A 23320-nucleotide genomic window follows, 5' to 3' on the forward strand; every position below is an offset into this window, starting at 1 on the left:
ATTGGTATGACAGGTTGGCGCAACATCGAGGGCTGAACGGCCTGTACTGTGCTGTAATGTTCTATGTTCTAAATAGTATAAGGTGCTTCCAAAACATAATTTCAACATTTTTTTAATAAAGAAGAAATTGAGAAAATCAAAGAAATGTTATTTTCTCTCAACATGATCTGTCTAATATCTTTGTTTTGGTCTTGCATAATTACCAAAATGCTTACACTTTTGGCAAGAGAAATTCCAGTTTTGGATTTTAATTCTGGCAATTTTTAAGGTGGTTGTTATTCTATGGGTGTTTTTCTTTATTTGGTGTTGTTGAAATTCCTCTTTGGTTTCTCCTTTCAGGTGCACATCACTAACACTTGGACCCTGTTGTGACCGGTTTAAGCTACATATTCCATATGCTGGAGAAACCCTAAAATGTGAGTTTTATATTAAGATATCACATAATGCGATGATTTATTCATGCAGATTTTTAAAAAATCGAAGAACATACTGTGCAAACCTTGTGTACTTAATAGCATTCATTAATTGTCTAATTAATTACAATTACTGTTAGAAGAATCATAGAATCCCTACAGTGTGGAAACAGGCCATTTAGCCCAACAGGTCACCACTGACCCTCCAAAGAGTAACCCACCCAGACCCGTTCCCCTAACCTATTTTGACTCCTGACTAATGCACCTAATCTACACATACCTGAACACTGTGGGCAATTTAGCTTGGTCAATTCACCTAACCTTCTTTATGAACACTTCAATAAAAGTATATTTGCATACACACTGATTCACTGACTGTTCTGAAGCACGTGATTGTGGAGAAATATATCATGGTTTTTTTTTGTACTACCCAGGAAGCAGGAGTGTCAGTTACCATCAGGGTGCTCTCTATATTTCAAAGCATTTGGTTTATGATATATGATGGTGCTGTGCTACTTTCCATGAGTTTTGTTGTGTAGATTTACAAATGACAATCTTCAAAATTACAACCAGTATTCCTTTTCATCCCATATTATCATGTGTGATAATGTGAGGGCAAATAAAAATCCAACCCAGTGCCAGTGTTAACTGACTAATTCCTTACTTGTGGATGGCAATTATTACTTTTCACAGGGTTACTTGTGCATTGGTGGCTATTGTCCAGAATTTCCAAGATTCTGGGTAGGTGTGTGTTTTTTTTTTGAGAAGATTTGTAGCTCAAGTTGAGATTCAGGTTACTGAGCTGGTAGGTTTGTTTTCAGATGTTTCGTCATCTTGCAAGGTAACATCATCAGTGAGCCTCCTGTGAAGTGCTGGTGCTCTGTTCCGCTTTCTATTTATGTGTCTTGCTCTGTTAAGGTGGGTGATAACATTTCCGGTTCTTTTTCTCAGAGGTTGGTAAATGGAGTCCAAAATATGTTTATTGATGGAGTTCTGGTTTGAATGCCAGGTCTCTCGGAATTTCTGTGCATATCTCTGTTTAGCCTGTCCTAGAATGGATGTGTTGTCCCAGTAGAAGTAGTGTCCTTCTTCGTCTGTGTGTAAGGGTACCAGTGATAGCTGGTCATGTCTTTTGGTAGCTAGTTGGTGTCCGTGTGTTCTGGTGGCAGGTTTCCTGCGTGTCTGTCTGATGTAGTGTTTGTTACAGTCCTTGCAGGGTATTTTGTAAATTACATTCATTTTGCTGGTTGGTGGTACAGGGTCCTTTAGGGTCATCAGAAGCTGTTTCAGTGTGTCGGTAGGTTTGTGGGCTACCATGATGCCAAGGGGTCGGAGTAATCTCGTCGTCATCTCCAAGATGTCTTTATATGGTCGTGTGGCAAGAGTCTGTGGGCGTGTTGTCTTCTTGTTTGGGTTTGTTGTTTAAAAATCGGTGGACTGTGTTCATTGGGTACCTCTTACTGAATATGCTGTACAGGTACTTTTCTTCTGCTCGTTCCTGGGTGCTGCAATGTGGCCTGTTCAAATAATACCCTGATGCAACTCTGTTTGTGGGTGTTGGAATGATGGTAGGTTTGTGGACTACCATGACACCTCGGGGCCAGAGTAGTCTGGTCGTCATCTACCACCACACTGAAACAGCTCCTGATGAATTTAAAGGACCCTGTACCAGCAACCAGCAGAATGAACATCATGCATGAAATACCCTGCAAGGACTGCAACAAACATTACTTTGGACAGATGGGCAGGAAACTAGCCACCAAAAGACGCGACCAACTATCACTAGTATCCATACACACAGATGAAGAGGGCCACCAGTTCGACTGGGACAGGCAGAATAAAGACACTCGAGGGAATTCCTAGAGGCCTGGCATTCAAACCGGAATGCCATTAACAAATGTATTGATTTGGATACCAGTTACCAACCTCTGAGAAAAAGAACCGGAAGTGATATCACCCACCACAACAAACCAAAATAGATAAATAGCAAGCATGACAGAACACCAGCGCTTCATCGGAGGCTCACTGATGAAGTTACCAGGCATGGTGACGATATGTCTAAGATCAAATCCACCAGCTCAGCAAGCAAACTTACAGCCTTAGTACAAAGGAACGTGGGAAAGTAAGTTGTGAGGCTTCAAAGTGATGAAGGCAGATAAATGAATGCACAGAATTTGGCAGATGGAGAATAATATTGGCAAATTAGATTGTCTACTTTGGAAAGAATTGAAAAATGGGTGTAAATAGCGAGAAATTGCTGGAGTAGAGAGAGACCTGTACTTGAATCATAAGATTTTAGCATTAAGGTGAGCTTGTCGTTAGCAAGGTGATGGAATGTTGACCTTTTAAAGTAAGGGAGATAGCGGGTAAAAATAAAGAAGTTTTGACATGCTGACACCAGGAAATGGTGAGACCACACATTGAGTGCTGTTCATAATTCTCCCTGAAGGAGGACTCTCATTGGAAGAAGGTCAGAGAAAGGAAACTAAGCTGATTCTGGGGTTATATTTTGAGGAAGATTTGAGCAGGTTAGCCCATTCTCATGAGAAAAGTGAGAGGTGACTTTATCAAAGCAATTAAGATTCTAAGGTGGTTTGACGGGGTGGCTGAGCAGATATTTCTTATCATATGAGATCCATAGAATTAGAGGGCACAATTTTAAGTAGTCTCCCACTTAACTCGCAGATCTGAAAGCATGTCTTTGCTGACAATCGTGCGTATTTGAAATTATCTTCCAAAGAACAGTGAAGACAGGATCATTCGATGTAATCATGATTGAGTTAAACAGAGTTGTATTCTGCAGATGATGAGTCAGGGATTGTGGGAAGCAGACAAGAAAGTGGAGTTAAACCCTCATCAGATCATTGTCAAACATTTTAGAAGTGATTCCTTGAAAGGGTCAGTTAACAGATGTTAGCCAGTGTGTGTGCGTAGAACTATGCTGATAATCAATTTAGGTTTGTCAGTAGGGCTCACAATGTGACATGCTTGCATGTTTTGGAAGCTTCATATCACTGTATAGGGCGCTGTTCTTTGCAGATAGAGAACATGTACACATTCTGTGCCTGTTTCAACTTGACAAAATAGTTGACAGCCATTCTGTGGTTCATTTCTCAGAACTGTGCCTTAGTAAACCTACCTGGCTTAAAATTTAAATAAAGCTTCCTGCTTTAAGTATACTAAAGTCAAACATTCATAAACTTAGTTGTCTTTTAATTTGTTCTGTCATCTTAAAAGGTTGGTGAATATGAATTCTCAGGTTCCTTTATTGTTGACTGTTAACTTCTTCCCCCAAACAAATAGCATAATGTTGATTGTATTGCCTTTTAATGTTGTTCCTTCCAGAATACATCCTTTTGCACATGTCTGCATTCATTTGCATCTGCCATATATATGGTTAGTCTAAGATTTTTTGAAGTTTGCTGACTGTTTTGCTAACTATTATTTGCAAACTTAATAATACACCCTGTACCAAATTCAAATCACTAGGGTGGGAAAGTGCAATAATACTTCTCTCCAAGTATAAAAGAACAAGGGTAAAAGTAAAGTTGCTACAATTTTACCTCAGCATAGGGCTACTCTCTCATGTGTAAGAGAGAGAGACAGAACTGGTGATTTAATCTGGAGGTCATTATGCCTCTGGCAAGGGGAGAGGTTGAGAAGGAGGTAGTAACCTCAGCCAGTGTGAGAATTGTTGGCTGCACAACTAGCTGCAGTGCAGAGTAATGGCAAGAGCTTGGGTTCAATTCCTACATTTTCATGAAGGGGGTTGCTGGTTAGCAAAGTTGACTCTCATTTCAAACTCTTCCCTCACCCAAGGCATAGTAACCCTCAGGTTGAACCACCACCAGTCATCTGTCTCTAAAGAGAGAGCAGCCCTATGATCAGGGTAGGGCTATGGTGACTTTACCATTTTTTGTGTGATGCATAGTGATACCAACAACCAAGGGGGTTGCTGGTTAGCTCAGTTGGCCAGACAGTTGATTTGTAATGTTGAGTAAAAGAACAGCATTTGTTCCATCCTGTAGTATTATTAAACTAATAAATTCCAACTCTTTAAAACCTTTCAGGTAGATTAGCAGGTATTGAGATCTTCGACAAGTATAATGAATTGAGAGGACCAGTGTGAATTCATGCTGCAGTATAGCAATGCAACAATAAACAGCCTGAAGACTTCTAATATTAGAAATGAAGTTAAATTGTATTTAATTTTGGATCACAGAAGATGAACAGTTTTGATAAAGGCTAATTTACAAAATTGAGCAAATTGTTTTGGTGCTTTTATAAATGCCAAAAATTGAAAAATGAAGATCACAAAATCCAAAATTGCTCAGAACAGTTTGAACTTTTGTTTTGAAGTCCAACGTTTCGTAACTATTTAATAAGATAAGTTGTCTGATGCACTTTAAAACAGTTTAATTTCTTTGAAACTTTACACTCCATACACTTGAATGTACAGGAAATGAGTTTGCAGATCTTTCTGAAAAAGTATTTTAATCATGGGATGCATGAGGTATGAATGCTGTGAAATTGCCCTTCTGACTCCTGATTATTTAAAGCAAAAGTAACCTAATCTGCTTGTTCGCTGAGTTGCTTAGAAACCCCAATTTTAAAATGTACAATATGATAAATTTGGTAAAATAAAAGCAAAATACAGTGGAAATCTGAAACAAACACAAAGCATGCCAGAGAAATAAGCAAGTCTGGTAGCGTCTGTGGAGAGGGAAACGGTTCTTTTCAAGTCTGGTATGACTTTTCCAGAACTCAATAGATTTGATAGGAGATTGAAGAAATCCTGCATTGTATTCATAGTCATAGAGATGTACAGCATGGAAACAGACCCTTCGGTCCAATCTGTCCATGCTGACCAGGTATCCCACCTGCCAGCACCCGGCCCATATCCCTCCAAACCCTTCCTATTCTTATCCAAATGCCTCTTAAATGTTGCAGTTGTACCAGCCTCCACCACGTCCTCTGGCAGCTCATTCCATACACATACCACCCTCTGCGTGAAAAAGTTGCCCCTTGGGTCTCTTTTATATCTTTCCCCTCTCACCCTAAACCTACACCCTCGAATGGTCACCCTCATTCTGGACTCCCCGACCCCAGGGAAAAGACTTTGTATATTTATCCTATCCATGCCCCTCATAATTTTGTAAACCTCTATAAGGTCACCCCTCAGCCTCCGACACTCCGGGGAAAACAGTCCCAGCCTGTTCAGCCTCTCCCTATAGCTCAAATCCTCCAACCCTGGCGTATTGTGTGGCAGTATTACTTTGCTAAACAGACTTCAAACAGATGTAGAAACTTAAAACTGGGCATTCATCAGGCACTGTGGACCAACAGCAGCAGTAGAATGTAGCCAAACATAATCTGTGACCAGCATATCCTCCTCTACTCTTACTGTCAAGATGAAGGAACAATCCTGGCTCAACAAAGAGTGCAGGTGGGCATGTGAGGAACAGCACCAGACATAGTTAAAAGTTAGGTGTTAATTTGGTGAAGCTACAAAATAGGGCTACTTGCAAGCCAGACAGCATAAGGAGTAAGTGATTCCATAATCAAAAGATCTAACCTAAACACTGCAGTCCTGTTACGTGAGTCGTCAGTGGTGGTGGACAATTCAACAATCTCATGGAGGACAGTGGTCTACGAATATCCCCATCCTCGCAAAGGAGCCCTACATGAATGCAAGTGTCAAGGCTGAAGTAGTTTCAATCAACTTCAGACCGAAGTGCTGAGTGGATGGTCAATTTTGGTCTCCTTCTCCATATAGATGCCCGTCTTCTGCTTACTTGATTCAGTCTGTATGATATCAAGAAACAGCTGGAGACACTGAATATTACAAAGGTCTGAGCCTGACCATTCAGCTAAAAGTACAGAAGACATGCACTGCAGAACTTGCTGTACTACAAGCCAAGCTGTTATTGTGCTGCTCCACACTGGCATCTACCCAACAATCTGGAAAATGGCCCAGGAAAGTCCTGTACATAGAAAGCCAGATAAATCCATCCTGGCTAAATACCACACTGTCCACTCTTAATCATCAGCAAACTTGCTCAGCAATAATCTGCTCACTCTTAGTTTGAGTGGACCACTCAGCACCTGACCTATTACAACATTGGTTCAAACATGGTCAGAAAAGCTCAGTTCCAGAGATGAGATGAACGTGACTGCCTTGACATCAATGATGCATTTGAACGAGTATTGATCAAGCAAAACTAGTGTCCACAGGAATCGGCAGGGAAATTCTCCTCTAGTTGGAATCATACTCAGGACAAAGTTCAATTGTTGTGATTGTTAGAGGTCAGTCATCTCAGCTCCAGGACATCTCTGCAGACGGTCCTTAGGGTTAACATTTACTAAACAACCTGTTCAGAGATGTTAATTCACACCCCTGGGGAAGATGGGACATGAATACAAGTCTTCTAGTGCAGAGATTGGGACACTATCACTGCAACATGAGCCCTTAAGGAGTAGAGTCTAATGCTCAATCATCTTCAGCTGTTGACATCAATGACCTTCGCTCCATTATAAGGTCAGAAGTTAGCGTGTTCGCTATGCAGTTTTCAGCACCATTTGTGACTCCTCAGAAAGTTTGAGTTCATGTCCTAATGCAGCAAGAGATAAACAATAACCAGGTATAGAATGACAAGTGGCATGTAACATTCATGCCACGCAAAATCCAGGCAATGAAGTCTCCAACAAGAGAGAATCTAACCATTGCCATTGAATTTCAACTGACATTAACAATATTTTGGGGTTACCATTGACCAAATTCTGAATTGGACTAGCTATATAGAGTCATACAACACAAAAGCAGACTCTTTGGTTTGACACGTCCACGCCAACCAAACATCCCAATCTGACTAGTCCCATATTTGCCAGCACTTGCTCCATATTCGTCTTAAACCCTTCCTAATTTTAGAATAGAATGTAGAATAGCCTTTTATTGTCACATGTGCTCCATTGTAGGAGTACAGTGAAAAGCTTTTACAATGTTTGCTTTCTTATGGTGACATCTTAGGTATAAGTACCGAGGTACAATTCTTGCATACATCAGAAAAATAAAAGTAGTTGCATTACTTTACAGAGTTGAGAAAAAAAGTTTAAAAATAGGACAACATTAAAGGTTTGACATTAAAGTAAGGTAGGAAATTTCAAATAGACATTACATTGTACTAGCTCAGTGCAGGGTCTCCGCATGTGGTCTTACCCCGAGTCCAACAGCCTTCCCAGCTCTACTCCAAGCCCCAATCCAGTCTGTATGACATTCATCAGTTCCAGGTCTGTTTCTGTGCTGTACGATTATGATATTAAATAGCTCAAACTCTCCAGTCCTGGCATATCTTTGTAAATCTTTTTTGCATGTAAGAACTGAGCATTTTGCAACATTTTCCCATCTGATGCTCACTCTGTTCATTTGTGGTGAAAAGAACAGGTCAGCAGCAATGAATTCTATAGTGAGTAACTCCTGTCCTGAATCCAAGATGAATGTACACCATCTACAGGGTACAAGGTGTGAGTAAAAAATATGATTGAATACTTCCACTTGTCTGGATGACTGCAGCTCCAACGACTCTCTAAACTTGCCACCATCCAGGAGAAAGAAACCAACTTGATTAGCACCATATCCTCAAACTTCCACTCCCTCCACCACTGACAGTAGCAGCAGTGTGTACCAACTGCAAAGTGCACTGCAGAAAGTCACGAAGGTTCCTTAGACAGCACCCTCCAATCTCACGACACTATCATTAGAAGAAGAAAGGCAACAGGTACATGGGAATACCACCATGTGCATGTTCCCCTCCAAGCCACACACCACCCTAACATGGAAATATATCTTCATTTTTGGCTTAAAATTCTGGAACTCCCTCATTGTCAACAGCTGCAGTGGTGCAAGAAGGCAGCTCACCACCATTCCCTCAAGAGGCTGGGTAAGAAATGTTGACGCAGCCAGTAACATCTACGTGACATACATAAAGAAAAGAAAGGGTCAATTAGTAAACAATTGAAGTCACAATCGATGCTCAAGAACATTTTTTTTTCAGAAAATGTTCTAATTGTCGCTTACAGTTTTTTCTTTAAGCAGTCAGTTGAATTTGTACTGTACAGAAGTTAAGTGTTGAAGGACAGGTGTGGGGTTGAATGATAGGTGTCAAATCACTAAAAGAAAATGTGATTTTCTTATTCATTGAGTTAAAGCATAATATTAATAGTCAGATTTTTATTCTAATGACTTCGTTGAATGTATTAAAATCGGAACCATTTGCTATATTGCTCACAGCGACAGTATGATCCTGCATGGTAGCTCTGCTGCCTCACAGTATCAGGGGCCTGGGTTCGATTCCACCTTTGGGTGACTGTCTGTGTGGAGTTTGTACATTCTGTCAGTGTCTGCATGGGTTTTCTCCGGGTGCTCAAGACACCAGACCCAACTCCACCTTCTCCACCTCCACCAACAACACATAGTCCAAAGGTTTGCAGATTAGGTGGATTAGCCATGATAAATTGCCCATAGTGTCCCGGTTTATGCACGGTAGGAGGATTAATCATGAGAAAAGTACGGTTAGAGGGATAGGATAGGGGTGTGTGTCTGGGAGGATGCTGTTCGAAGGGTCGGTATGGACTCGATGGGCCAAATAGCTTACTTGTACAGTGGGGATTCTATGACTGAAACAGGCCATTGAGAAACTCCATTAAGATCAAAATTTACCATTCATGTGAGAAAATAGTCCAAATTACATTTACTCACGCTGTTCCCACATGCCTTCAGTCTCTTTGCCTTAATTCACCTGTTCAATGTTAATGCAATTTGTGTAACGGCCATTCACTCTGGAAGACCATTTGATGGTCTTGTAAGTTGCTATAGTCACTGATCATTGGGGTGATGTATGCCTATTTTCAGGTGATATCACCATTTTCTTCTGCCATTATCTAATTTGTATCAGGAGCAAATATTGATATCTGGAGCGTTCATTTCACTCTTGCAAACACCCTTGAAGCCGACTGTTGACCATCGTACTGGTTTTCTGCCTCCAAATATCCTTGGACAGAATTTTACCTGGGCCTCTGGATTAATAAGCAAAAGTGAGGACTGCAGATGCTGGAGAATAGAGTCGAGAGTGTGATGCTGGAAAAGTACAGCAGGTCAGGCAGCTTCTGAGGAGCAGGAAATCGATGTTTCGGGCAAAAGCCCTTCGTCAGGAATGGTTCCTGACGAAGGGCTTTTGCCGGAAACGTCAATTTTCCTGCTCCGGATGCTGCCTGACCGCCTGTGCTTTTCTAGCACCATGCTCTCTCCCTTCTGGATTAATAGTCAAGTGAAATTTGACAAGGCTATTACTGGCTCCCCCTTAATCTGACTAATACTGGAGATTTGATGTCATGTTTCTTGTACACGGGAGTCGAAAATAGCAAACTATGTGGAGGTTAAAACGTGTTTCACTCCATTCTTCACTTTTAAACTGTTTGAAAGTGTGTCATCAAACTGCATAGTTCAGTGCATCTTGTCATGAAGGGAGCAGGTAAGAATGAGAAGCTTTGATAGATGGGGTATTTTCTCCAAAGTCTTGAAGAATTCTACAATTTCTGGTAAATGCTTTAGTAAAATTTATGAAAGTAAGGTGCGCATGTTCCCTGTGCTTTTCTTGTAACTGGAGTAGATTGTGGCTCCTTCTGTTTTTCTAGAATGAAAATCAAGTGTGCTTCGGATACACTCAGCCTTTCCATTCACAGCAAGAAACAAGATGCAATCTCTTTTGTTCTATTTTTTGGAAAATGTGATGACTTTTGTGTCAAATCATATCCTGTAAAATGGAGCCTATAATTCCAAAAGATGGGAAGTGGTAGCATAATACAAATGTCACTGGATCAGAAATTGGGAGCCCTAAACTAATGTTTTGGAGGCATGAGTTTGATTACCATGGCATAAGGTGTAATTTGAATTCAATGGAATCTGCAATTAAAAGCTGTTGTTATGTCTATGCAACCATTTTCAAGTGTTCCATAAGTTTCAACTGGTTCATTAGCATGGTCTACCCTTCCTGTGACTCTAGGCCTACAGTAATGTGATTGACTCTTAACTGCCAGATAAAATGAGCCAGTCAATTCAAGGGGAAAAAAAGGTACAGGGAATGAAAACTGATCTTGCCAGCAGTTCCCACGTTCCATATATGAATAAAGAAAGATGTGGCAGTAGATGAGATTTTCCATGCCTAACTGGAATTCCATTCTCACTGGTGCTTTTCAACTTGTTAAGCAAGCAGTCAGTAGTCTTTTCAAGCTCGAGTGTTGAAGGTTTGTCATCTAACTAAACCATGACTGGGAGCTGCAAGTATACTTGACCTATCCAAGACTGTTGAGCAGGAAATTCTGCTTGTGTCAAGAGATCCAAACTGCCTGCAGCAATGAAAATCAACACATTGTTTATGATCGTGTTGAATACTGTTCAAATAATGACCGAAATCAGTGAGTGGTGAAAATAGCCTCTTTTATTCAGCAACTGAAGAGCACAAGTTGAAGGTGGCAATAGAATCCTGAAATACAGTTCTTACAAGAGCCCATTTATCGACAGTTTTCATGTATTAAAATTCCATTATTGTGGTGTTATGTTGTTTCATTCTATAGTACACAAAGGTTTGAGAGGCTTCTGACCTGGGAGACAGGAGATGGGTTAAAACGCATGCCAAGTAACCGGAATGTAGAGTACTGGGCTAATGGTAAGATTCTTGGTAGTGTAGATGAGCAGAGAGATCTCGGTGTCCAGGTACATAAATCCTTGAAAGTTGCCACCCAGGTTTAATAGGGTTGTTAAGAAGGCATATGGTTTGTTAGCTTTCATCGGTAGAGGGATTGAGTTTCGGAACCATGAGATCATGCTGCAGCTGTACAAAACTCTGGTGTGGCCACACTTGGAGCATTGCGTACAGTTCTGGTCACTGCATTCTAGGAAGGATGTGGACACTTTGGAATGGAATCAGAGGAGATTTACTAGAATGTCGGCTGGTATGGAGGGAAGGTCTTACGAGGGAAGAACTTTGTTTGCACTGTCACCTCACAGCACAAGGAACCCAGGTTCGATTCCGGCCTCTGACGACTGTCTGTGAAGTTTGCACATTCTCCCCGTGTCTGCGTGGTTTCCTCTGGGTGCTCCAGTTTCCTCCCACTGTCCAAAGATATGCAGGTTAGATGGATTAGACGTGCTTCATGGATGTGTGGGTTACATGCATTAGTCAGGGATAAATATAGGATATTAGGGTAGAGGAATGCATCTGGATGGGTTGCTCTTCGGAGGATCGGTGTGGCCTTGTTGGGCTGATGGGCCTATTTCCACGCTTCTTTTAAAAAAAATCTATAAAGAAAGGCTGAGGGACTTGTGGCTAGGGAGAAGAAGGTTGGGAGGTGACTGAATTGAGACATCAGATTAACAGAGAGTCACATAGGTTGGACAGTGAGAGCCTTTGTTCCTCCAATGGCGATGGCTAGCACATAGGTTTAAATTGAGGGGTGATAGATATAGGACAGATGTCAGAAGTAGTTTCTTTACTCAGAGTTGCAGGGGCATGGAACGCACTGTTTGTAACAGTAGTAGACTCGCCAGCTTTAAGGGCATTTAAATGGTCATTGGATAGTCATATGGACAAGAATGGAACAGTGTAGGTTAGATGGGCTTCAGATTGGTTCCACAGGTCGATGCAACATTGAGGGCCGAAGGGCCTGTACTGCACTGAAATATTCTATGTTTTAGTGCTGGCTGCTACTTCTGTTGGGATTAAGAGTGTCTGTCTCGTCTGCTTGCGTAATTAAGAGGTATTAGTCCTTTTGTCTTTTAAAATAGTAAATGTTAGCAAAAATACTAGGCCTATATGCTCTAAATAAATTAGAAATTGTAGCTGTACGTAATAAAATATATTAACTGATTACCACAGCTGGGCTGTAGATTTGTTTACTATTTGCCTGTGTGAGTTTCATTCATTCATGCAATTTCATGGAAGCCTGTTTTGTCAGTTAGTTTCTTAAAGGGATAATGGCCCAGTTAAAAGGTATCTAATCTGTTTGGTGTTCTATAATCTATTCAGATCCAGGAGATGGTTGGTAAGCGCTGATTAATATGATAATGTTTCTTGGAGACTTGATGGGAGTAGCATTTTTTTACAATATTGACACCAATTTGGAGGTAGCTAGGTCTAAACACTGCTTGTAGCAAAGGCTAATAAGATGTGAAAATGCAGTTATGGGTTTGAAAGGATTGTTTTGATTAGAAAGGATTTTTAAAATTTGGTCTATTTTATGACATTAAAATGGACTACAAACCAGGGTTTTATGAATGAATGAAACTGTGCTATAGTAAATAATAGGTTAGTAAAGGATTATGAATGAATGAACAGGAACCCAGTATTTAGGAATATAGTGAGCTGGTGAGTGAGTTAGTAAAGATAACCTAAAACGTAACATCTCACAATTGGATCAAGCTGTCAGGCTGGTGAATATTTGGAAATATCTTCTCCCGAGGGCTGTGGAAGCTCAGTTTTTAAGTGTTGATAAATTATCAATGGTGTTTATGGGATAGTGTGGATAAAAAGTATAATAGTGTTTGGTTATCCATGTTCATATTAAATCCCAGCTGCTCAACAGGCTGAATGGCCACCTCCTCCTGTGTTCCTATTTTCCTATAAGCAAGCAATTGATCTTGCTATCACCAAAGTTGCTCCCATGAAATCAGATGCTGAATAACTCATATACTGAAGTCAGCAGAAGTCCACATGGGTTGAATACTGTTTGCACAGTAGAGCTTTTAAAAAGTCTGTGTATTTTGGAATGATTTTTAAAAGCAATTTGATCTGAATAGTGCAGTGAAATGTCAAATTGAATCAAGAAAATGTTTGTGTTTGTAGGAGATTGTCAAAATAAATTTCGTAGTCAGTTGGAAACTGTTTGAGACCAAATAATTTTGGAAGCTACTCTGTCACTGCATAATTGGTAACAAGAAACCATTGTCAAAGGATTGCTTAATTTATCTATTGTCTAAAGTGTGGCAGCTTATTAGGCAGCTAATAAAAACCATCTTATAATGAGATACTATCAATTTGAAGATTAGGTTTAAAACATTGATTATATGCAAAAAATAGTTTAAAAACTGAACATGACTATCAAACCACTGCATGGCTTATCACAAGTTCCATCTGACACAATGGTTGAATTTGTTTTCCTGGCACTTAGGATCATTTGATCCATGTTTGACTCACTTGTGTTGCTCATGATGAATATCAGCCTATGTGCTTTGAATTCAGATCAATTTAATTGTATATAATAATTAACAGAGACCTCTCTAAAACTGTAAGACATAAGAGCAAAAGTAGACCATTCAGCCCATCAAGTCTGCTCAATCATTCAGTAAGATTATGACTGATGATAATCCTCAATTCTGTTTTCCTGATTTATCTCCATAATCATTGATTCTCTTGCTGATTATCCACCTTACCAAGTGGTAATTTTGATTTGATTGTGCATTATCTGTATTTTATGTGCTGTGACAGCAAGGGACAGAGTTTGTCAACATTGTTAAAAAAGCACAGGTCAAAGGGGGAAAATAGTAAAAAAGAAAAATGTAATAGTTCTTTCTTTAGGATATAAAGCAAATCAACAAATGGAGGTTAATAGTATATTAGAACCATTATAGAGACATAGTTATAAGGAAATCAAAGTGGGAACTAAATATTCAGGGTATGTAATTTCAAACAGGAAGGGTGGTAACATAGCAATAGAATAAGTGTGATAGCAAGAAATAATTTTAGATTGGAGAATGTAGTATCCTTATAAACAGAGGTAAACAAATGGATGTTGGGAGAAGACACTGGGAGGAGTCAATAGAATCCCTAACAATCTTTGGGACATAGAATAAATCAGGAGCTAATAAAGGCATGTTCTTTGGATTTATAAAAAAGTGCATTAATCATGGATGACTTCAATCTTGTGTAAATTGGGAAAATCAAATTGATATGAGTAGCTACAGGAATAATTCATACAGTGCATTCAGGACAGTTTCTTAGAACAATATGTTGTAGATCCAATGAACAATCGGGCTATTTTGGATCTGGTAACACAGCCCTTCTCCAGCATTTCTTCATTGTCCAGCTCAGTATGACTTCCCTTACTATTACACTTGTATCAATCTTATCTTAGCTGGAGCAAGTCTATCAATGGCAATGCTTATCACGATATCCTCTGGAATCTTCCAAGGATCTATCTGTGGTTGCCTCCATTTTGTCATCATAAGCTAGATTGTTTTTAGTATTTTCTCATAAATATGGGCATAACTGTCAAGGCTGGTATTTGTTGCCCATCCCTAAATGAGGTTGAATTGAGTTTCAGTAGGTAGTTAAGAGACAACCACTTTACTGTGCATCTGGATTGAATGCAGATCAAACCAGATAAGGGTCGCAGATTTCCTTCTTCCCTAAAAGACCTTAATAAGCCACTTGAGTCTTTGTAACAATCAACAATAGTTTCATAGTTGCCACAACAGAGATTAATTTTTAACTCCAGAGTCTTACTAATGAATGGAATTGAATTTCCACCATCTGCCGAGTCGGGATTTGAGCTTGTGTCCCCAGAACATTAGCTTATGTCTCCAGATTAGTCCTAATAGCATCCCACCTTGATTGCTCAACCAACAGCTACTGTTGAGTTAAGATGAGAATTTCACAAACACTTTGACCATAAGTCCTGCAATTGAGAGTTCATTGGTCTATCAAATGACCATCCACACTCTAGACAGCAATGGTGGCCACTGTTCAGACTGCATCCAGACCTAAGTAGTAAGGTTGATTAAAGGGGTGAGACTAGGCTAGAAGGCCATGATGATTGGGGGCTGAAGTAGATTGGTGAGGCAGCAAGGAAACAAGAACCAAAAACAGGAATTGCTGGAGAAATTCAGCAGATCTGGCAGCATCTATGGAGAGAGAAGCAGAGTTAATGTTTCAAGTCCAGTTACCTTTCTACAGAATGTGATTTTCGTGAGGTTTTATTGTCACATTGCACTGCTGCTGAAATCTGGAAGTAATCAAAACAAATTTGGGTTAATTCATCACTTCTCAGAAAACCCATGCATACAGAATTTGTACAATAGCATGAATTGATGTTTGAAAAGTAAAGATGCCTTTTATTCTTGTATTTTATTTTGGCACATTTTGTTTTGCTGCAGTATGAGCAGTTGAGAATATTTTGTGCATCAAAATATATTTTCTCAACATGGACTAATTCGAGCAGAAAGATAGACTTCAGAAAACAAAACCCTAATTAAGTTACATCTTAATAGCAATTATGTAGATTTTTTTTTAAAGGGAAAATTGCAAAAAATTCTTCTCCGGCCTTTTTATTATAGGCAGAGAGGTAATGGGCTTTAAGGAATCATTGAGTCAAACAGCGTAGAGACAGACACTTCAGTCTAAATCGTCCATGCCGATCAGGTTTCCCAAACTAAACCACTCCCATTTGCCCGCGTTTGGCCCATGTCCCTCTAAACCTTTCCTGTTCATGTCCAAATGTCTTTTAAGTGTTGTAACTGTACCTGCATCTACTAATTCCTCTGGCAGTTCATTCCATGTACACACCACCCTCTGTGTGAAAACTTTGTCAATTCGGACCCTTTAAATCTTTCCCCTCTCACCTTAAATCTATGCAGTCTCGATTTGAATTCCCCTACCCGAGGGTGAAGACATTTGCTGTTTACCTTATCTATACCTGTCATGATTTTTAAGCTGCTTTTAAGGTCACCCCTCAACCTCCTATGCTTCAGGCAAAAAAGTCCCAAACTATCCAGCCTATCCTTATAATTCAAATCCTCTAGTCCCAGTAACATCCTTGTAAATCTTTTCTGCACGATTTCCAATTTAATGCTATCCTTCCTATAGCAGGGTGACCAGAACTATACTCCAACCTCCAAAAGTGGTTTCACCTATGTCCTCTACAGCCACGACATGACGTCCCAACTCCTATACTTTAATCTCTGACCAATGAAGACAAACGTACAAATTCCACCTTCATGACCCTGTCAATCTATGATGTCACTTTCATTGGATCTGTGTACCTGAATCCCTACACCTCTTTTTAACAGCATTCCCAAGGGCCCTACCAATATCTGTACAAGTCCTGCCCTTGTTTGTCTTATCAAAATGCAATACCTTGTATTTATCAAAATTAAACTCTTATCTGTCGCTCCTCAGCCCACTGGCCCAGCTGTTCAAGATTCCATTGTACTCTTAAATAACATTATTCAGTATCCACTGTACCACCACTTTTGGTGTCATCTGCAAACTTATTAATCATGTTTCCTATGGTTCCCATTAAAATTATTTATATAACTGACAAACAACAGTGGATCCAGCACCGCTCCCTGCGGAGCATCACAGGTCTCAGGCCTCCAGTCTGAAAAACAATCCTCTCCCACCACCCTCTGTCTCCTACCATAAAGCCAGTTCTGTACCGATTGGCTAACTCTCCCTAGATCCCGTTTGATCCAACTTTACTAACCAGTCTACCATGAAGAACCTTGTCAAAGGCCTTACTAAAGTTCATGTAGCCAATGTCTGCCCCTCTCCCTCGTCTATCTTAATTACGTCCTCAAAAAACTCAATCAAGATTTACAATATAGGTTTAAGGAAGCCGTTGGACTTGGTATTGATGGAAAAGGTGGCCCTGTAGGTTGGGAATGGGATTAGAAGCAATGTTGAGTTGGGCTGGGATTCTTGGCAGATATCCATCAAAATTGGGAGTGGCAATTATGTATTGTATGATGAAATATAACGTATTTCTGAGAGTTTGGATTTCAAACCAGTGGGATATGGGTGTTGATTGCTTTTTGTAAAGGGTTTCCTTAAATAAAGGAAATCAAGGTCAGAGAGTCCTTTTGAGAAACTAATGTAATCCATTGGGTGTCTCAGAGATGGTATCTGCAAACCCCTGGAGTGCTAATGGAAGAGTGTTGATATTGTGGGATTTATATAGGTATTAACTTTCTATTGGTTTAGAATAATATAGGATTGTGTTTGGCTGAAGGAAAAACTCAGAGATTGAAGCGTTTAGTGCAGGTTTGGATTGCAGCAGCTAGGGTCAAAAGTAAAATTCTCTCTATTCTCGAGAAGAGTTCAGGTCAAATTCACTTACTTCGATTGTAAAGATTTAGATTGTGAAGTTTCCAGACTTGGAGTGTTTGATTAAAAATTAATAAATTACTTATTGGGAGTTAGCGGCAAGATGGTTCAGTGGTTAGCACTGCTGCCTCACAGCGCCAGAGGGTCTGGGTGGATTCTCTTCAGAAGTTCGGTATGGATTCAATAGGCCAAATGGCTTGCTTCCACATTATTCTATGATATCAAGAAAATCTGAACTTTTTGCTGTGCGCGTAATCTTGTCAGAAGACCTAACAGTTCACAGGATGTAACTGAGGAGAAGCAGTTCAATCAAATGTAAAGATTTGATATGGATGTTTTTTTTTGTAGGATTTGAATCACTATAGGGTAGTAATATTGGGGGAAAAATTAGACTTTATTTTGCTGTCTGTTTTAAAATCTTTCGAAATGTGTCCTATATTTGGTTTATTTCAATTTTATTATTTTCTTTTCTGATACAATATTATATCATTTGACTATCCATGAGCAACACAACAGGAAATCTGTTAATATCCATGACTCTGAATTTTGGTTAGTGTACTGTTCTGATCAGGTCACGACAGGAAGGATTACACTCCTTACAGCCCTACCATTCACCATGAAACTCCTATCTTGATTTGACTTTCTAAAATGCAAGACATCACATTTATTTGTATTAAACTAAATTTGCCATTTCTCAGCCCACTTACCCAGTTGATCAAGATCCTGCTGTAATTTCTGAAACTTTTCTTTCACTCTGAGATACTGCCTATTTTAGTGTCATCTGCAAACTTACTAATCATGCCTTGTACGCTCTCATCCAAATTATTGATAGACATAACAAACAGCATTGGGTCTAGCAGCAACCCCTGAGGCACATCAGTAGTCACATGCCTCCAGTCCAACAAGCATCCTTCCACTATTACCTCCTGCTTCCTACCATCAAGCCAATTGTGTACCCAATTTGCCAGCTCCCCCTGGTTTCCATGTAATCTAACCTTCCAGAGCAGCATACCATGTGGAACCTTATCAAAGGCCTTACTGAAATTCATATATACTATGTCTACTGCCCTGCCCTCATCAATGTTCTTGGTCACTTCATCAAAGAACTTGAACAAATTTGTGAGGCATGATTCCCCCACACACAAAGTCATGTTGATTACTCTTAATCAAACCATGTCTTTCCAAATGCATCCATATCTTATCCCTCAGAATCTTCTCAAGTAACTCGCCTACCACAGAGTTAAATTCTACTGGTCTATAGTTCCCAAGCTTTTCTTTGCAGCCTATCTTGAATAAGGGCACAACAGTCTTCCAGAACCTTACCTGTGGCTAACGATGTTGTAAATGTATCAGCCAGGGCCCCCGCAGTTTCTTCACTAGCCTTTTGATGGGTTCTTAGATATATCTGGGTAAAAACAATGACTGCAGATTTTACTGCTCCTCGGCTGCTGCCTGAATTGCTGTGCTTTTCCAGCACCACTCTAATGTAAACTCTTAGATATATCTGGTCAGGACTAGGAGTTTTAGCCATTTTCATACATTCTAATACATCCAGCACCACCTCTACTATGATATGGACCGTCCCAAGATATCGCCATTAACTTCCTCAAGTTTTCATGTCTTCCTTCAAGGTAAACACGGAGGAGAAATATTCATTGTTAATTGTGGAGTTTTGACATTTTGAAGAGAGCAGGGAGCTCATTAAGAAAAAACATTTTTTTTAAAACTAGCCAATCTAACAAAGCATGTTTTGCTTTACTGGAAGTAATTATTCAGAGTTAACTGGAAATTATTTGTGTGTTGTGATTTAGCAATGATTATTTGTATGTCTTAATCATGAATACTAATGATAAATTGTGGCTTTTGGTTGTTTGTCAAGGGGACATTATTTTCAACTGTCACTACCCAGATCTGCCTCCAGATTTCATCTTTGGAGAAGATGTGGACTTTCTGCCTGAACCCACAATGCTGCATGTGAGTTTGATTTAAAATTATTATGATCTGAATCTTGCTTATGGCACAATAGATTTAGAATATCGTCTGAATAAGCTAACATCAGCAGAACCTTGATGCTTCCATGTGATCCTTATTTGAAATTATGCCAGTACGTATGAAATCTATTACCATTTAAAACTGTATGATTTTACAATTTTAATACAGAATTTCTTGTATGTGAGAAAGTATGTTTTAAAGGAGCTTTTCTCCATTCTGTCATATGTAACTTTATTAATCAATGTCTGCGTACCAACATGGTTTGACAAAGTAATACTAGGTTTGCCTACATTTTCATTCTGTGTGAAAGTGTGTACCTCCATGAAAAGTTTGAAGAAGGGTAACTGGACCTGAAACATAATTCTAATTTCTCTCTACAGATGCTGCCAGTGCTATTGTGCTTTTGCAGCAATTTTTGTTCTAGTTTTTGCCTCCTATGAAAGATTCTGCTTTTGCTTTGATTAGTTATGTCTAAAGTAAAACTTGTTAAATGAATTGCAGCTCAAGTAATGCTGTAGTGGCCACGTCACTAGGCTAGTAATCCAGTGACTGCAGGTTAATGTTGAGCAGTAAGCTTTTGTGTGAGCGGTTGGGGGAGAGCACATCCTGAGTGAGAAATGGCCAGAGTGAGTGCGTGTTTCTGAAAATTTGGTGCAGAGGGAAGATGTGCTTTTTGCCTTTTTTGTAGTTTATAGTTTGTAAGGACTCTTTATTCTTTTGTCACTAGGACCAGGGAATAAGAACCCTAGAGTAATTGGTATTATTTGATATTAAGCATCTTCCAAAAAGTTGATTTTGTTTTTGAAGGTGATGAATCCTGCTCAGAGAGCTGAAAGCCATTGTATGCTTTTCCTGCTCTGTGTAGGAAGCTGGGAACATTTTCCAGTGCCACAGACCAGCCTGTGTGCAGGAAGTGACTCCAACTGAACTCCTGGAAGCCATGGGTTTGGAGCTGGAGCAATGGCTGGGGATGCTCTGGAAAATCGGCAAGGTGGAGAGTGTAATGGATAGCACATATTGAAAGATGTGCACACCCCAGGCTAATACTCCACAGGCAGGAAGGGGATGGATGACTGTCAGCAAGAGAAAAGGAATAGGCAGGTAATGCAGGAGTCTCCTGTGACTATTCCCCTGCAAAACAGCTCTATCACTTTGGATCCTACTGAAATGACTGACCCTCTCATGTGGGGGAGGATGAAACAGCAACAGCCAAATTTGTTACACTGTAATTGGGGAGAAGTTTTTTAAAAAAGTGGGAATGCAATGGTTATAGAGGATTCAATTAAAAGGAATAGGCAGGCATTTCAGTAGCCACAAATGAGATTCCAGGATGGTATGCTGCCTCCCTGATTCCAGGGTCAAGGATGTCCCAAGGCAGCTACAGCCTTTCTGGAGGGGAAGGTGAACAATCAGTGGTTGTGATGCACATTGGCACAAACGACATAGGTTTAAAACAAAAAGGTGACTTGCTAAAAGCAGAATGTAGGTGTTAGGAAGTCAGTTGAAAAGTAGGGTTTCGAGTTACTGATCTCAGGATTGCAATCAGTGTTAATGCTAGTCAGTGATTTTTATTATTGTCACATATACCATGATGCAGTGAAAAGTGTTGTTCGCATGCTACCCAGGCACATCATATAATAAATAAGTACATTAGAGTAATAGAATAGAATGAAGAATATCATGTTACAGCTACAGAGAAGGTGCAAAGAAAGATTAGCTCTAATATATGAGAGGAAACATTCAAAAGTCTGAAGCAGCAAGGAAGAAGCTGAATCTGGGAGTATGTATTTTCAAACTTTTGTATCCTCTGCCTGACTGAAGAGGGTGGAAGAGATGGAAGGGATCTTTGATATGCTGGCTACTTTGTCAAGGCAGTGGGATTTATAGATGGAGTCAATTGAAAGAAGGCTGATTTGAAAGGTGGACTGGATTGCGTTCACAACTCTCTGAAATTTCTTGCAGTCTTAGAATGAGCATACCAACCTCTGGTGCATCCAGATAGGATGCTTTCTATGGTGCACCTATAAAAATACACAGACCCCCCCCACCCAGTGGGAATTGCATTAAACAGGGAATTAGAGGTGCATGAAATAAAGAAGCATCTGGAATTTTGGGTGACTTGGACCTGCACATAGATTGGGAAATAAAATTAATAACAATACTATAAAATAGGAATTTCTGGAGTGAATACAGGATAGTTTTCTGGACCAATGCATTGAAGAGCCAACTAGAAAATACCCTGGACTGGGTATTGTGAAATGAGAAACAAATAATATAATTATTTGTTGTCCCTTGGGGATGAGCAAATGTAATATGAAAGAATTCTTCTTCTTGACGGAGAGTGATGTAGTTGATTCTGAGATCAGGGTCCTGAATCTAAATAGATGGTCTGAGACACGCGTTGGCTAAATTAGTTTGGGGAGCATTACTTAAAGGGGTGATGTTGGAAAGGCAATAGCAAATATTCAAATAGTGCATCTGTTCAAATGCTTGCAGTTGCTGACTGGTGGTAAAGTCCTGATAGCTAAAAGTTCAGTCTTCTAAAATTTCTTCCTTTGTAAACACTTGAAATTCAACCTCTATTACAGACTTGGTAAGAAAGCAGCAGTGTGGGCTATTATGAGCTAAACGCTAGTTCCACCTGACAGTTGTAGATTCCAGCAGGAAGCAAAGATCTGTAAGAGCTTTACCCCTTAGAGATTTGACTAGAAATCTTAACATATTGGAGCATAGCTTGTGACAAATAATTTTAATCTGAGAACCAATTACATTTTTAAAAGAGCAAAATTGAACAGAAGAGTTCGGCATCCAGGAGAATCTGCACACAACTAATCAATAGATGAAGCTTTGAGCTTAAAATGCCGAAGAGACCATATTTGTTGGAATTATTTGTAAGTCTTTGTCAGATTTATTACAGTTGAAATTTTTTTTGTGTAAAGCAGTTCAGGATATGCTGAACTGGATCTAAGGACCGATATAGCTTATGATGAACATGCCCTTGAAGCTGTGCAGTTATGGCACAATGTTCTACATATGTTTCAGCATGCCTATTGTAGGCACTGATTTCTGGTTGTTCTTGGTGGTCACTGCTCTACTATTGTGAGCAGTGTTCCATCTAAGTTTCTTAGCAACTGCATGGGTCTCTGAGGCCCCTCTGTGGCAGCGACTGCTTGCAGTCAGCATGCTGAAACTTATGACCATATGTGGAACAACATGCCGCAACTGTGCAGCTTCAAGGGAATGTTGATTGTAAGCTTTTATCAGCCGTTTGATCCTATCAAGGACAGAGGAATGGTGGCAGCATACTTTTACCCACACGTGCTACTTTCCCTTCAAAATAAAAGATCCAAAAATTCTTAAACTGTTGTTGACAAAGACAATGCCTGTTGTTGTGGTTCTGTTCGCCGAGCTGGAAATTTTTGTTGCAAACGTTTCGTCCCCTGTCTAGGTGACATCCTCAGTGCTTGGGAGCCTCCTGTGAAGCGCTTCTGTGGTGTTTCCTCCGGCATTTATAGTGGCCTGTCCCTGCCACTTCCGGTTGTCAGTTTCAGCTGTCCACTGTAGTGGCCGGTATATTGGGTCCAGTAGCTGGTCGTGTCGTTTCGTGGCTAGTTGATGTTCATGGATGCAGATCATTAGCTGTCTTCCTGCTTGTCCTATATAGTGTTTTGTGTAGTCCTTGCATGGGATTTTGTACTCTAGTTTTGCTCATGCTGGGTATCGGGTCCTTCGTTCTGGTGAGTTGTTGTCTGAGGGTGGCTG

At 40.0% G+C, this 23320-nt stretch overlaps 1 protein-coding gene across 5 annotated transcripts in view; it reads left to right on the forward strand.

The window, feature by feature from the left end:
* The window catches only part of babam2 (BRISC and BRCA1 A complex member 2), a 210104-nt gene that overhangs the window by 10172 nt on the left and 176612 nt on the right, over positions 1 to 23320 (forward strand). For all 5 annotated transcript variants that reach the window (XM_043687225.1, XM_043687226.1, XM_043687222.1 and 2 more), the window contains exons 3-4: positions 340 to 416; positions 19446 to 19540. In XM_043687225.1, the coding sequence (XP_043543160.1) occupies positions 340 to 416; positions 19446 to 19540 (172 nt within the window). The remainder of the gene's footprint in view (positions 1 to 339; positions 417 to 19445; positions 19541 to 23320) is intronic.

The sequence above is a fragment of the Chiloscyllium plagiosum genome, chromosome 3, assembly GCF_004010195.1.
Source record: "Chiloscyllium plagiosum isolate BGI_BamShark_2017 chromosome 3, ASM401019v2, whole genome shotgun sequence".
Classification (NCBI taxonomy): domain Eukaryota; kingdom Metazoa; phylum Chordata; class Chondrichthyes; order Orectolobiformes; family Hemiscylliidae; genus Chiloscyllium; species Chiloscyllium plagiosum.